This window comes from Ranitomeya imitator, chromosome 3 (genome assembly GCF_032444005.1).
Source record: "Ranitomeya imitator isolate aRanImi1 chromosome 3, aRanImi1.pri, whole genome shotgun sequence".
Lineage (NCBI taxonomy): Eukaryota > Metazoa > Chordata > Amphibia > Anura > Dendrobatidae > Ranitomeya > Ranitomeya imitator.
The window spans coordinates 169600455-169617645 of record NC_091284.1 but is presented as its reverse complement, the minus strand read 5'-3'; the positions used below and the strand labels follow the sequence as shown (position 1 = coordinate 169617645).

General features: G+C 44.8%; 1 protein-coding gene across 1 annotated transcript in view; it reads right to left on the bottom strand.

The window, feature by feature from the left end:
• LOC138673047 (uncharacterized protein CXorf38-like) overlaps window positions 1-17191 on the bottom strand; it is a 32225-nt gene that overhangs the window by 14502 nt on the left and 532 nt on the right. Inside the window, exons 2-4 of the mRNA XM_069761605.1 lie at window positions 10214-10348; window positions 9032-9154; window positions 6312-6461 (exon numbers count right to left, since the gene is read on the bottom strand). Coding sequence (XP_069617706.1) covers window positions 6312-6461; window positions 9032-9154; window positions 10214-10348 — 408 coding nt within the window. The remainder of the gene's footprint in view (window positions 1-6311; window positions 6462-9031; window positions 9155-10213; window positions 10349-17191) is intronic.

The window sequence follows — 17191 nt, the reverse complement described above, 5'->3', positions numbered from 1 at the left end:
TGTCCTGTATATATACATTGCACAGTACCACTCCTCCTGTCCTGTATATATACACTGCACAGTACCGCTCCTCCTGTCCTGTATATATACACTGCACAGTACCGCTCCTCCTGTCCTGTATATATACACTGCACAGTACCACTCCTCCTGTATATATATATTGCACAGTACCGCTCCTCCTGTCCTGTATATATACACTGCACAGCACCACTCCTCCTGTATATATACATTGCACAGTACCGCTCCTCCTGTCCTGTATATATACACTGCACAGTACCACTCCTCCTGTATATATATATTGCACAGTACCGCTCCTCCTGTCCTGTATATATACACTGCACAGCACCACTCCTCCTGTATATATACATTGCACAGTACCACTCCTCCTGTCCTGTATATATACACTGCACAGTACCGCTCCTCCTGTCCTGTATATATACACTGCACAGGACCGCTCCTCCTGTCCTGTATATATACACTGCACAGTACCACTCCTGTTCTGTATATATACACTGCACAGTACCACTCCTCCTGTCCTGTATATATACACTGCACACTACCACTCCTCCTGTCCTGTATATACACTGCACAGTACCACTCCTCCTGTCCTGTATATATACACTGCACAGTACCGCTCCTCCTGTCCTGTATATATACACTGCACAGTACCGCTCCTCCTGTCCTGTATATATACACTGCACAGTACCGCTCCTCCTGTCCTGTATATATACACTGCACAGTACCACTCCTGTTCTGTATATATACACTGCACAGTACCACTCCTCCTGTCCTGTATATATACACTGCACACTACCACTCCTCCTGTCCTGTATATACACTGCACAGCACCACTCCTCCTGTCCTGTATATATACACTGCACAGCACCACTCCTCCTGTATATATACACTGCACAGTACCACTCCTCCTGTCCTGTATATATACACTGCACAGTACCACTCCTCCTGTCCTGTATATATACACTGCACAGTACCGCTCCTCCTGTCCTGTATATATACACTGCACAGTATCACTCCTCCTGTCCTGTATATATACACTGCACAGTACCACTCATCCTGTATATATACACTGCACAGTACCACTCCTCCTGTATATATACACTGCACACTACCACTCCTCCTGTCTTGTATATATACACTGCACAGCACCGCTCCTCCTGTCCTGTATATATACACTGCACAGTACCACTCCTCCTGTCCTGTATATATACACTGCAGAGTACCACTCCTCCTGTATACAGTGGGGCAAAAAAGTATTTAGTCAGTCAGCAATAGTGCAAGTTCCATCACTTAAAAAGATGAGAGGCGTCTGTAATTTACATCATAGGTAGACCTCAACTATGGGAGACAAACTCCGAAAAAAAAATCCAGAAAATCACATTGTCTGTTTTTTTTATAATTATTTTTGCATATTATAGTGGAAAATAAGTATTTGGTCAGAAACAAATAATCAAGATTTCTGGCTCTCACAGACCTGTAACTTCTTCTTTAAGAGTCTCCTCTTTCCTCCACTCATTACCTGTAGTAATGGCACCTGTTTAAACTTGTTATCAGTATAAAAAGACACCTGTGCACACCCTCAAACAGTCTGACTCCAAACTCCACTATGGTGAAGACCAAAGAGCTGTCAAAGGACACCAGAAACAAAATTGTAGCCCTGCACCAGGCTGGGAAGACTGAATCTGCAATAGCCAACCAGCTTGGAGTGAAGAAATCAACAGTGGGAGCAATAATTAGAAAATGGAAGACATACAAGATCACTGATAATCTCCCTCGATCTGGGGCTCCACGCAAAATCCCACCCCGTGGGGTCAGAATGATCACAAGAACGGTGAGCAAAAATCCCAAAACCACGCGGGGGGACCTAGTGAATGAACTGCAGAGAGCTGGGACCAATGTAACAAGGCCTACCATAAGTAACACACTACGCCACCATGGACTCAGATCCTGCAGTGCCAGACGTGTCCCACTGCTTAAGCCAGTACATGTCCGGGCCCGTCTGAAGTTTGCTAGAGAGCATTTGGATGATCCAGAGGAGTTTTGGGAGAATGTCCTATGGTCTGATGAAACCAAACTGGAACTGTTTGGTAGAAACACAACTTGTCGTGTTTGGAGGAAAAAGAATACTGAGTTGCATCCATCAAACACCATACCTACTGTAAAGCATGGTGGTGGAAACATCATGCTTTGGGGCTGTTTCTCTGCAAAGGGGCCAGGACGACTGATCCGGGTACATGAAAGAATGAATGGGGCCATGTATCGTGAGATTTTGAGTGCAAACCTCCTTCCATCAGCAAGGGCATTGAAGATGAAACGTGGCTGGGTCTTTCAACATGACAATGATCCAAAGCACACCGCCAGGGCAACGAAGGAGTGGCTTCGTAAGAAGCATTTCAAGGTCCTGGAGTGGCCTAGCCAGTCTCCAGATCTCAACCCTATAGAAAACCTTTGGGGATAGTTGAAAGTCCGTGTTGCCAAGCGAAAAGCCAAAAACATCACTGCTCTAGAGGAGATCTGCATGGAGGAATGGGCCAACATACCAACAACAGTGTGTGGCAACCTTGTGAAGACTTACAGAAAACGTTTGACCTCTGTCATTGCCAACAAAGGATATATTACAAAGTATTGAGATGAAATTTTGTTTCTGACCAAATACTTATTTTCCACCATAATATGCAAATAAAATGTTAAAAAACAGACAATGTGATTTTCTGGATTTTTTTTTCTCAGTTTGTCTCCCATAGTTGAGGTCTACCTATGATGTAAATTACAGACGCCTCTCATCTTTTTAAGTGGTGGAACTTGCACTATTGCTGACTGACTAAATACTTTTTTGCCCCACTGTATATACACTGCACAGTACCACTCCTCCTGTCCTGTATATATACACTGCACAGTTCCGCTCCTCCTGTTCTATTGTCAGAGAGGTGACTTTGGACTTTGGGAAGTTGGGAAGGTCATTACTGGTTTATTACTTTCAGGGTTTTTTAATGGGAAAGTAAAAAAAAAAATATTGGAAAACCCATTTAAAGGGAACCTGTCACCCCGTTTTTTCAGATTGAGCTATAAATACTGTTAAATAGGGCCTGCGCTGTGCGTTACTATAGTGTATGTAGTGTACCCTGATTCCCCACCTATGCTGAGAAATACATTACCAAAGTCGCCGTTTTCGCCTGTCAATCAGGCTGGTCTGGTCAGGTGGGCGTGGTGATATCGCTCTTTTCTTCCCCAGCTTTCCGTTGGTGGCGTAGTGGTGTGCGCATGTCCAAGTTCCGAATTCCCTGCGCGCACGTGAAGAAACAGCGCGCAATCTGCGCTGTTATCCCTTTCATCGGTGGGGGCGGCCATCTTCCTGGGGCGAGTTTGCATCTCGGCTTTGGGAAAATGGTCGCCGCGATCTCTTCTGCGCACGCGCGGCATCCCGCGGCCATTTTCCTGAAGCCCCGTGCAGCAGAGCACTCCATCTGCGCACACGCGGCCCCAGGAAGATGGCCGCCCCCACCGATGAAAGGGATAACAGCGCAGATCGCGCGCTGTTTCTTCACGTGCGCGCAGGGAATTCGGAACTTGGACATGCGCACACCACTACGCCACCAACGGAAAGCTGGGGAAGAAAAGAGCGATGTCACCACGCCCACCTGACCAGACCAGCCTGATTGACAGGCGAAAACGGCGACTTTGGTAATGTATTTCTCAGCATAGGTGGGGAATCAGGGTACACTACATACACTATAGTAACGCACAGCGCAGGCCCTATTTAACAGTATTTATATCTCAATCTGAAAAAACGGGGTGACAGGTTCCCTTTAAATGGATATGGGTTTGTGTGGCAGGCAGGGCTGCTTTTTTGTCCCAGTCCGGCCCTGTGTTTGTCTCATTATACAGTGGGACTGTGCGTGTGTGTGTCAAAATATATATATTATATATTCGCATGCTTGCAGTAACAAGACCACCTGTTCCCGGCGCTGGCACCAGAGAATCATCACAGTGCTCACGATATGAGGATTCACACATAGTGTCTGTAGACATGTAGCTTAAGATCCAAAAACCCTTTTAAGGATGGGTCGCTACTCATGGGCCACTGCTGTGCGCTTGCCCCCCAGGCTAAAATTTGCCAGCCAGCCCCTGCCCATATCCCACCACTACAGGGCAGTGGGAAGAGAGAGGCTAAGCACCAGAATAGGCACCATGGCTATTGGCCCCCAGCCACCCCAGAAAAGGCATGCAAGATGTGCCTTTTCTGGGGTGGCTGGGGCAGATGTTTTTAGCCGGGGGGGGGGGGGGGGGGGGGGGCCAATAACCATGGTCCCTCTCTAGGCTATTAATATCTGCCCTCAGTCACTGGCTTTCCCACTCTGGCGGATAAAATTGCGCACGCCAATTTTTTCCGGGATTTAACCCTTTAATTTAATAGCTAGAGACGCCAAAATTGACACAAAGACACTTCTTACATTACTAAAGAGGAATATGTAATAAATGAAGGGATATGAGATGGATTACTGTATGTAAACCATGTCTCATATCCTGTCGGGTTTGTGAAGGAAATAGGAAAAGCTGGCAATTGAATTACCGGCTTTTATCTTGCGCTGTATTAAATATATATATATATATATATATATATATATATATATATATATATATATATATATCAGTCATGGACAAAAATTTTGAGAATGAGACAAATATTAATTTTTCCAAAGTCTACTGCTTCATTTTTTCTAATGGCAATTTGCATATACTCCTGAATGTCAGAGTGATCAGCATAACAGCAATTACTGTACTTGCAAAGTCAATATTTGCCCAGAAAATGAACTTTAACCCCCAAAACACATTTCAACATCATTGCAGTCCTGCCTTAAAAGGAGCAGCTAACATCGTTTTAGTGATTGATCCATTAACACAGGTGTGGGTGTTGATGAGGACAGGGCTGGCGATCAATCAGTCATGATTAAGTAAGAATGACATCACTGGACACTTTAAAAGGAGGCTGGTGCTTGGTATCATTTTTTCTCTTCAGTTAACCATGGTTATCTCTAAACACGTGCAGCCATCATTGCACTGCACAAAAATGGTCTAACAGGGAAGAGTATCGCAGCTACAAAGATTGCACCTCAGTCGACAATCTATCGCATCATCAAGAACTTCAAGGAGAAAGCTTCCATTGTTGTCAAAAAGGCTCCAGGGCGCCCAAGAAAGACCAGCAAGCGCCAGGACCGTATCTTAAAACTGTTTCAGCTGCGGGATCGGACTACCAGCAGTGCCGAGCTTGCTCAGGAATAGCAGCAGGCTGGTGTGAGTGCTTCTGCACGCACTGTGAGGCGGAGACTCTTTGAGCAAGGCCTGGTTTCAAGGAGGGCAGCAAAGAAGCCACTTCTCTCCAGAAAAAACATCAGGGACCGACTGATATTCTGCAAAAGGTACAGGGAGTGGACTGCTGAGGACTGGGGCAAAGTCATTTTCTCTGATGAATCCCCTTTTCGATTGTTTGGGACATCTGGAAAACAGCTTTCGGAGAAGAAGAGGTGAACGCTACCACCAGTCTTGTCTCATGCCAACTGTAAAGCATCCTGAAACCATTCATGTGTGGGGTTGCTTCTCAGCCAAGGGAATCGGCTCACTCACAGTCTTGCCTAAAAACACAGCCATGAATAAAGAATGGTACCAGAATGTCCTCCAAGAGCAACTTCTCCCAACCGTCCAAGAGCAGTTTGGCGCCCAACAATGCCTTTTCCAGCATGATGGAGCACCTTGCCATAAAGCAAAGGTGATAACTAAATGGCTCATGGAACAAAACATAGAGATTTTGGGTCCATGGCCTGGAAACTCCCCAGATCTTAATCCCATTGAGAACTTGTGGTCAATCATCAAGAGACGGGTGGACAAACAAAAACCAACAAATTCTGGCAAAATGCAAGCATTGATTATGCAAGAATGGACTGCTATCAGTCAGGATTTGGTCCAGAAGTTGATTGAGAGCATGCCAGGGAGAATTGCAGAGGTCTTGAAGAAGAAGGGTCAAAAACTGCAAATATTGACTTGCTGCATTAACTCATTCTGTCAATATAACCTATTGGTACTCATAATATGATTGCAATTATATTTCTGTATGTGATATAAACATCAGACAAACACTAATAAAAACCAGAGGGCAGCAGATCATGTGAAAATATAATTTTGGTGTCATTCTTAAAAATTTTGGCCATGACTGTAGATAATATGTCATATTATTCTTTTATGAGACAACACCTTTAAATAAAAAAAAACCCAGTAAGTACCATACAGTAGACTATTACCTTCTGCATTTTCTCACCATCCCCTGCAATGCCAGGTACATGTGTGAATTCAGAAACTAAATTATGCATTTTTTGCCCAAAGTTTTTCAACCACGAAGAGGAGACCTTCATATCAAAAGAGTGAAACAACTCATTTCTGCACTTTATTACCTGCAAAGAGAAATAATATATGTAAGAATAATGTAATATTACTGATTTGGGCTTATAAATACTGATGAAAAATACTGACCAAATACTGAACTTGTGAACATGGCTTTACAATAAAGGTACCTTCACACTCAGCGACGCTGCAGCGATACCGACAACGATGTTGATCGCTGCAACGTCGCTGTTTGGTCGCTGGAGAGCTGTCACACAGACAGCTCTCAAGCAACCAACGATCCCGAAGTCCCCTGGTAACCAGGGTAAACATTGGGTTACTAAGCGCAGGGCCGCGCTTAGTAACCCGATGTTTACCCTGGTTACCAGCGTAAACGTAAAAAAAACAAACACTACATACTTACATTCCGCTGTCTGTCCCCGGCGCTGTGCTTTCCTGCACTGACTGTGAGCACAGCGGCCGGAAAGCACAGCGGGGACAGACAGCGGAATGTAAGTATGAAGTGTTTGGTTTTTTTACGTTTACGCTGGTAACCAGGGTAAACATCGGGTTACTAAGCGCGGCCCTGCGCTTAGTAACCCGATGTTTACCCTGGTTACCAGTGAAGACATCGCTGAATCGGCGTCACACACGCCGATTCAGCGATGTCTGCAGTTAGTCCAGCGACGAAATAAAGTTCTGGACTTTCTGCAGCGACCAACGACATCACAGCAGGATCCTGATCGCTGCTGCGTGTCAAACTGAACGATATCGCTAGCCAGGACGCTGCAACGTCACGGATCGCTAGAGATATCGTTCAGTGTGAAGGTACCTTAAGAGTAACCATACGGGGGTACTAAGAGTTCCTGACGTAAAAAAAAAGCAAACAAACCGTGTAAGGCTACGTTCACATTGGCGTTCCGCCAATGTGCGTCGCTGTTGCGCCGGCGACGCAGCGGCGACGCGCCCCTATGTTTAACATAGGGGACGCGTGCGTTTTTAGGGTGGCGTTTTTCGACACTTGCGTCGTTTCCGACGCTAGCGTCGGACGCAAGAAAATGCAACAAGTTGCATTTTCTGTGCGTCCGATTTTGGTCAAAAAACGACGCACGCGCGTTTTTTCGTGCGTCGCGCGTTGCGTCGCCGACGCAGGGCGGCGCAACGCTAGTGTGAACGTAGCTTTACATGGTTTACAATGGCGCCTGCCATCAATTTCCTCTTTTTTTTTTACCACTTGGTGCCCTTTGACCTATTGTTTTTCTCAAGTCTAATGCATTAATCTGTCTCCATGGATGCAGAGGTGGATGTAGCCTTCCCGTATTGTAACTCTGTAACCCACATAAGTCGAATAATTGATTTTATTATGTCTCTTCTCCGATGTGAAGATACAGCATTAGCTTGTAAAGTTTACATTCTAATTTTTGCTAAGACCAAGGGGATATTACCAGAGATTTGTCTCTGGTGACGATTACTTTTTCCCCTGTGTGACTATGACCAATCATAAGCAGGAGGCATCATGCAGGGACAAAAAAAAGCACACCCCCAAAGATGGTCATACCCGGCCTTCTCTGTGTGAAACATGTCGTGACATATAGACCTGCTCTCCTCACAAATCTCACTGCTGGCATCTACTGTGGTTACAAGTGGGGGAGGGGAGTAGAGCAGACCTGTGTGTCATTACAAACATCTCTCCATCTGCAGCTCTCATCCCATGATACAGTTAGTGTAGGGATATAAGGAGTAGAGCGGGGCTGGCAGTGGCTTATGACAGTTAAACAAGTGTTTGTAATGACACACTGTTTTGCTGTATTTCCTCCCCCCCCCCCTACACTGACAGTGCTGTGAGATGTGAGCTGCAGATATTGTGTGTTTGTAATGACACAAAGCTGTGCTCAAATCTCATGCTTGCGTGATCACAGTAGATGTTTGCAGTAAGCTGGGTCATTACATTTCACACAGAGAAAGCAAAGTCTGACATTCTCTGGGATCTCTGGTAACGCTATCTTGATCAAAGTAAAAATTAGACTCTAAGGCTACTTTCACACTTGCGTTGTGTGACGGACGTCGCAATGCGTCATTTTGGAGAAAAAACGCATCCTGCAAAGTTGCCCGCAGGATGCATTTTTTCTCCATAGACTTGCATTAGCTGACGCATCGCGACATATGGCCAGAGGTCGCATCCGTCGTGCGACGGATGCATCGTGTTTTGGCGGACCGTCGGCACAAAAAACGTTGCATGTAACTTTTTTTGTGCGTCATGTCCGCCATTTCCGACCACGCATGCGCGGCTGGAACTCCGCCCCCTCCTCCCCGGACATTACAATGGGGCAGCGTATGCGTTGAAAAACTGCATCCGCTGCCCCCGTTGTTCATTTTTTTCACAACGTGCGTCGGTATGTCGGGCTGACGCATGGCGACAGCCCCCTACCGACGCTAGTGGGAAAGTGGCCTAACCTTTACAAGCTAATATTTCTGCAATGGAGATGAGAAATTTAAAAATGAAAACTATTTTTTTTCAAGTCTGTGGCCACTATTTCATGATGCGGCAAGTTTAACATGTTCAAATTCGTTGCAGACCCTCTTTTAGTAGCTTTTATTTCTTTGGAAAGCAATAGACAGTAGTAATAAATGTAAAGATTACCTCTCTGACCCTCGATATGTTTGATACTCTGAAATGATCACAATTATTTATCAAGTTGAGTAGAGCTGCTGCATCACACTCCTGGGGTCCATTGAAGTGGGTTTGTCCTCGTGGCATATACACCTACAAAACATCATGAAGTGGTCTGAATCACAAATCACAGCAGAAGACGGTTGTGGATTCAGCAGCTGCTGTGGACTGATACTACAGCAATTATGTTCACATAGATTTGGGGAGATTTCAAATACAAATTAAAAAGATTTATTTCCATTTCTACATAGCCAAGACCAGAATAACGTTATAGTTCCCTAGAAGCAGTTATTCCCATGCAGGCCATGAATGGCGGAAAATGGAGTAACTGTTTAAAATCTGCACTATAGGTCAGTTTTCGAGTTGATTCCGAGCAGATTTGTTATGCATTGTGGGGATAAGATATGTTATTTCTTACAGAATATATTTGTTGAATACGCAGAATATGTCGCTTATTAGGGCTTGAGTACATTACCGTATTTACGGTCCGAGTGCAATCCATTAAAAAAAAAAAAAAAAAAAAGATCGTACTTGGACCAAGGTGCAGATGAAGAATTTTTTTTCACTGACTGATTCTGCATGTGAAAATCTCAGAAAGCTTGATTTTCCTCCAAAAATCAGATGAAACAATCAAGTCTATTCGTGTGATCAATAAATTCGATTTCATACTGGGCCACACTATAGCATCCGATTTTTACAAATAGGCCGCATTCAAATGCTCAGTATTTGGTCAGTATTTTACATCAGTAAACCAGGAGTGGGTGATAAATGCAGAAGTGGTGACATGTTTCTATTAAACTTTTCCTCTGATTGTTCCTCTCCTGATTTTGGCTTCAATTACTGAGGTAAAATACTGACTAAATACTGACCAAATACTGAGGTAAAATACTGACCAAATACTGAACCTGTGAACGTGGCCATACATTGCATTTCTGTGGCATAGGAAACTAAATGGTCCTGTAAATAATCAATAGTTGTTGAGTAAAAAAGAATTGCATATGGACAGCACATGGATGACAAGTTAAAAACAAAAACGTCCCATTTTTCTGGATGAGAATCGGACCGATTTTTCATACTATCGTGTGACCCTGGGTTGTATAGAATCATAATATCGGTATGGAATTCGCTCTTTGTTGATGGTAGACACATTACCTTAGCTACTTCCCAGTAATGCGATGACCACAATGACGGATCGCTGTTCCCCCAGTGTATTTCTCCATTTCTGTTGTTATGATGTGCTAGGATGATTTTTTTCCACTGAGCACAAGTAGGACAACTTGGTACGAACTTGCAAGAAAAACAAGATTTTAGTTACCAGACTATAAAGGAGAGAGCCGTCCCTCTCAATTATTCCCTCTCGGCTTCGTGGGTGCCATCACTTGGCCTCAAATGCACAACATGGTGTAGAACAACCATTGGGGCTCATTCAGATGAGCATATAACTGGTCTTAGTACTGTCAATGTGCACCATGGACCCCACGCAAGCTCATTATAGACCATTGGTGTGCGGCGAAAAAAAAAATTGGCACTACTTTGAGCCATTTTAAAGTGGTTTTCTCATAAATAAAAGTTCATTTCAATCAATAGATCTGCCCAGGAGATGTGGTGTGATCAGACCACGTTCCTGCACGGTCAGACACGGCCATTACACAGTACACAGCAGGGGCACATTTCTAAGATTTTAAGCCATTTAACCAACACACTTATAAAATAGCCAAGATGTGTCTGGTAAGGCTATGTTCACACTTTGCAGATTCCACTGCGGATTTTTCCACAGCAGAATTCCAAAATCCGCAGTGAAAACCCGTCGCGGTTTTTACTGCGGATTTATCGCGGTTTTTACTGCGGTTTCTTCTGCGGATTTTCATCTGCAGTTTTCTATTGGAGCAGGTGAAAATCCGCAGAAAAGAAGTGACATGCTGCGGAATGTAATCCGCAGCGTTTCCGCGCGGTTTTTTCCGCAGCATGTACACTGCGTTTTTTGTTTCCCATAGGTTTACATTGTACTGTAAACTCATGGGAAACTGCTGCAGATCCGCAGCGGTCAAATCCGCTGCGGATCCACAGCAAAATCCGCAAAGTGTGAACATAGCCTAATAAAGACCCAAACCTCCTTCAATGCTAATGCTGCGTTCACAAGCGTTGCATTTATTTACCTCATAGCAATGTTTTTGCCATGTTTGAAACATGGAAATGAATCTATCAAGATGATTTTACTCCTGAAACTAGTGATATGGCTGTACAGCTCTTAGTACAATAATGATACCTGTTCTGTAGTAATCTGTTGTGCTATCTCTGAGAAATTGAGCTTAGAAGCCACTTCACGGCCGATGCCTTCACAGCTTGATTTCTCAATCTGCGCATGCGACGCCTCAGGCGGCCATTTTCCCGAAGACCACAGCGTCGAGACAATGGAAGTGCGGGGGCTCCGGGCTTTCACAAAATGTTGCTGGAGCCCCCACACCACTGAACCTGCCGCACCACTGAACCTGCCCCACCAGCTGCTCCAGGCTGGGATGAGAGTGAGATTATCGCCCAGCAGTGTCGGACCACCGAAAGAATCGCCCAACTTCTGCTGCCACCAAACTAATTGTAAGTACATTCCGACGATAAGACGCACCCCCCGTTTTCCCAAAAAATTTTTGGGGAAAAAAGTGTCTTGTAGTCAGAAAAATAGATGTTATTCGTGGTGGGATTTCTACCCAGGACCCCAGTCTACAGCGCTAACCACTGAGTTGCTGTGCTGCCTTTTTGTAAGGCATGAATTTATAGGGCCCCTCCTAGGATATATATACACATATTTTCTGTACTGAAAAGTGGGCCCAACTGTTCAATACATAGACATCCCAGCATGAATTGCTCAGTACACCATGTGGATATAAATGGAGCTTAGGGGCCTAATATGCACCCGTATGTAATATACAGTGGTTTCAGTGGTGTAACTACAAAGTGAGGGGCCCCGATGCGAACTTTCAAATGGGGCCCCCCCCCCCCGCGCCAAAATATTTCCCACCGAAATTCACATTTTCCCTATTCATTTCGCACACTATAGTTGTGTTGCAATGTTGCATAGTCTGACCTAATACTGCCCTGTACTCGCTGAGAAAAATGATTTTATAACTAACATGTCCCTATAGTAATATGTCCTCCCTCGCTCTAATTCCAAGCGCACTCCTGGCGTTTGAACTCTGTGTGCTGTTTCTTCCTGGTATGACGCTGCAGTGCGTCATTTCCAGACCTGTGCAGTGTGGGGGTGTATTGGGTGTACTGGTTGGCTCTGGAGCATACGCACTGCACATTCTGACACTGGCAAGTACACGCAATACTCCCCCACAGTGCACATGCTGGGCTCTGCCCACAACCGTGTACAGCCCGTACACACACGGCTTCGCTCCGAGAACCCGTACACACACGGCTCTGCTCCCTACACCTTGTACACACGCGGCTTCGCTCCGCGAACTCCGTACACCTTGTACACACGCGGCTCCGCTCCCTACACCTTGTACACACGCGGCTCCGCTCCCTACACCTTGTACACACGCGGCTCCGCTCCCTACACCTTGTACACACGCGGCTCCGCTCCGTACACCTTGTACACACGCGGCTCCGCTCCTTACACCTCTTACACACGCGGCTCCGCTCCATACACCTCTTACACACGCAGCACCGCTCCATACACCCCATACATACACGAATCCGCTCACCTCTTTCACCCACGGCTCAGCTTTGTACACCTCGTACACACCTGACTCCGCTCCGTACACCTTGCTCCACTACACACATACACGGCTCCGCTCTGTACACCTTGTACACACACGGCTCTATTACATAAACATCCCCTCATTCAGCACCATGACAATCAAGCACAGCAGAGTCCTGCATAGTGCATACACTGAGGCCACTGATCATGTGACCCCTGACTCCTCCCCTCCTGTGACCTCATCACAGGTCCTGTGCACATAGAACAGGTAGGTGTGTGTGTGTGTGTGTGTGTGTGTGTGTGTGTGTGTCAGGTGTAAGCAGCACATCACTCACCAGCTAATGCCTGCCATCTCTCCAGCTTCAGTCAGTGACACGCACGGCCCTTCTGCTAGGTCACATGTCCTTCACGGACACGCCCACTCGCCGCACACTGCTGAAAGGGAACCTGTCACCCCGAAAATCGCGGGTGAGGTAATCCCACCGGCATCAGGGGCTTATCTGCAGCATTCTGTAATGCTGTAGATAAGCCCCCGATGTTACCTGAAAGAGGAGAAAAAGACGTTATATTATACTCACCCAGGGGCGGTCCCGCTGCTGGTCAGGTCGGATGGGCGTCTCCGGTCCGCTGCGGCGCCTCCCATCTTCTTTCCATGACGTCCTCTTCTGATCTTCAGCCACGGCTCCGGCGCAGGCGTACTTTGCTCTGTCCTCTTGAGGGCAGAGGATAGTACTGCAGTGCGCAGGCGCCGGAAAGGTCAGAGGCCCGGCACCTGCGCACTGCAGTACTTTGTCTGCCCTCAACAGGGCAGAGCAAAGTACGCCTGCGCCGGAGCCGTGGCTGAAGATCAGAAGAGGACGTCATGGAAAGAAGATGGGAGGCGCCGCAGCGGACCAGAGACGCCCATCCGACCGGACCAGCAGCGGGACCGCCCCTGGGTGAGTATAATATAACGTCTTTTTCTCCTCTTTCAGGTAACATCGGGGGCTTATCTACAGCATTACAGAATGCTGTAGATAAGCCCCTGATGCCGGTGGGATTACCTCACCCGCGATTTTCGGGGTGATAGGTTCCCTTGAAAGTCTGGGGAAGCTGTGGGCGTGGCCAGCAGGATGCGTGTGTGACTTGTCTCCTTCCCCTGCTACTTGTTTGCTGGACTGGGCGGGCCCTGAAAACACTGTGGGCCCCGTCGCAGTCGCGACCCCTGCGACCGCAGTTGTTACGCCCCTGAGTGGTTTGCTAAAGTATTCACCTCCTGTGGCTTTTTACCTATTTTGTTACATCGCAACCTGTGTTTAAATATTTTTGTAATCCGATTTATGTGTGATGCATCAGCATTAAATAGTCTAAGTAAGAGAAAAATATAGGCATACATTACATTTATGGGATCAAATAACTAGAAATTGTCATGTGCATATGTATTCACCCCTTTTGTAATGAAACCTCTAAAAATGTCTGGTGCCAGCAATTACCTTGATAAGTTACATGTTTTGTGAAAAGAAGTCCACCTGTGTGCAATGTAAGTGTCACATGGTCTGTCAGTGTATACTCAACTTTTCTGATAGTCCACAGAGGCTGCAACAGCATTAAAGGGAACCTGTCAGCAGGATTGTGTACAGTAACCTACAGACAGTGTCAGGTCGGCGCCGTTATACTGACTACAATGATAAAGATCCCTTGGTTGATTAAATCCGTCTTGTGGTTGTGGCTCTATTCTCAGTTTTGAGTTAATGATATGTCCGTGCTCTGGGGCGACCTGTGGGGGATAGTCTTTATGTGGTTCATACTGATGGCTTATGACAGGTCACTGATTCCTTAGAGACCTGCCCCCTATTTTACATACTAAATATTATATTTATTGAATGAAAAACAAAAAACTCCCCTTCAGCAGGCAGGCGGCATCTATAATATGCATTTATTTTATTTGCTGATATAAATTTATTCAGAAAAAAAAAATCTGTCTCAAAATGGCGCCAGTGGCACCTGCGAAGTAGAATCTATCGGCGATATGAAAGATGCTATTGCGTAGGTGCCATGTCACCATCTTGGTGGACACAATATGGCCCAAAGTGAGTTGGCTAAAGTTAGGGTTAGGGTTGGGCTAAAGTGAGTTGTGCTAAAGTTAAGGTTAGGGATAGGGTTAGGGTTATGGTTAGAGTTAGGGTTGTGGTTATGGTTGGGATTAGGGTTAGGGGTGTGTTGGGGTTAGGTTTGTGGTTATGGGTGTGTTGGGGTTAGAGTTGGTATTGGGGGGGTTTCCACTGTTTAGGTACATGAGGCGGTCTCCAAACTTGACATGGCACCACCATTAATTCCAGCCAATTTTGGGTTCAAAAGTCAAACAGTGCTCCCTCCCGTCTGAGCCCTGCCATGCACCCAAACAGTGGCTTTCCCAAACATACGGGGAATCGGTGTACTCAGGAGAAATTGCACAACAAATTTTGTGGTCTATTTTCTCCTGATACCCTTGTGAAAATAAAAACGTTTGGGTCTAAAGTAAATTTTTGTGAATAAAGTTCATTTTTTCCTTCCACATTGCTTTAGTTCTCGTGAAGCACCTGAAGGGTTAATAAACTTCTTGAATGTGGTTTTGCGCACCTTTAGGGGTGTAGTTTTAAGAATGGTGTCACTTTTGTCGTATTGATCCCCAAACTCACTTCAAATGTGAGGTGGTGGGGTCGGGTTGAATACTTTCACAAGCCGCTGTATTGCCCTACATCAAGGAGTTATCTTTGGTGCCAAACATTAATAACAAAGACATGTCATGACCACAGCCTTAACAAACCTCTCACATCACACCAGATATGTCTGATATGGAGCGGTGAGGGTACGGAATGTGAAACCCCCAAAGGATTTACAAATGTGACTATTCAGTGCCCATTGGGCAATCAGATGCCCAGGTTTCCTAGCACCAGATATAGATGAGAAACAGACCAGAACTGATACTACACGACATACCAGACACTGATACTACATGACATAAAAGACACTGATACTACATGATATACAAGATGCTGATACTACATGACATTCAAGGTACTGATACTACGACATACAAGACGCTGATACTACATGACATACAAGACGCTGATACTACATGACATTCAAGGTACTGATGCTACATGACATTCAAGACACTGATACTACACGACATACCAGACACTGATACTACACGACATACAAGATACTGATACTACATGACATACAAGATACTGATACTACATGACATACAAGATGCTGATACTACATGACATACAAGATACTGATACTACATGACATAAAGACACTGATACTACATGACATACCAGACACTGATACTACATGACATAAAAGACACTGATATTACATGATATACAAGACACTGATACTACATGACATACAAGACACTGATTCTACATGACATAAAAGACACTGATATTACATGATATACAAGATGCTGATACTACATGACATACAAGACGCTGATACTACATAACATACAACGAACTGATACTACATGACATACAAGATACTGATACTACACGACATACCAGACACTGATACTACATGACATACAAGACACTGATATTACATGATATACAAGACACTGATATTACATGATATACAAGATGCTGATACTACATGACATACAAGACACTGATTCTACATGACATACAAGACGCTGATACTACATAACATACAACGAACTGATACTACATGACATACAAGATACTGATACTACACGACATACAAGACACTGATACTACATGACATACAAGACACTGATATTACATGATATACAAGATGCTGATACTACATGACATACCAGACACTGATACTACATGACATACAAGACACTGATATTACATGATATACAAGATGCTGATACTACATGACATACAACGAACTGATACTACATGACATACAAGACACTGATACTACATGACATACAAGACACTGATACTACATGACATACAAGACACTAATACTACATGACATACAAGACACTGATACTACACAACATACAAGACACTGATACTACACAACATACAAGACACTGATATTACATGATATACAAGATGCTGATACTACATGACATACAACGAACTGATACTACATGACATACAAGACGCTGATACTACATGACATAAAGACACTGATACTACACGACATACCAGACACTGATACTACATGACATACAAGACACTGATACTAAATGACATACAAGGTACTGATACTACATGACATACAAGACACTGATACTACATGACATACAAGGTACTGATACTACATGACATACAAGACACTGATACTACATGACATACAAGATACTGATACTACATGACACACAAGACACTGATACTACATGACACACAAGACACTGATACTACATGACATACAAGACGCTGACACTACATGACATACAAGACGCTGATACTACATGACATACA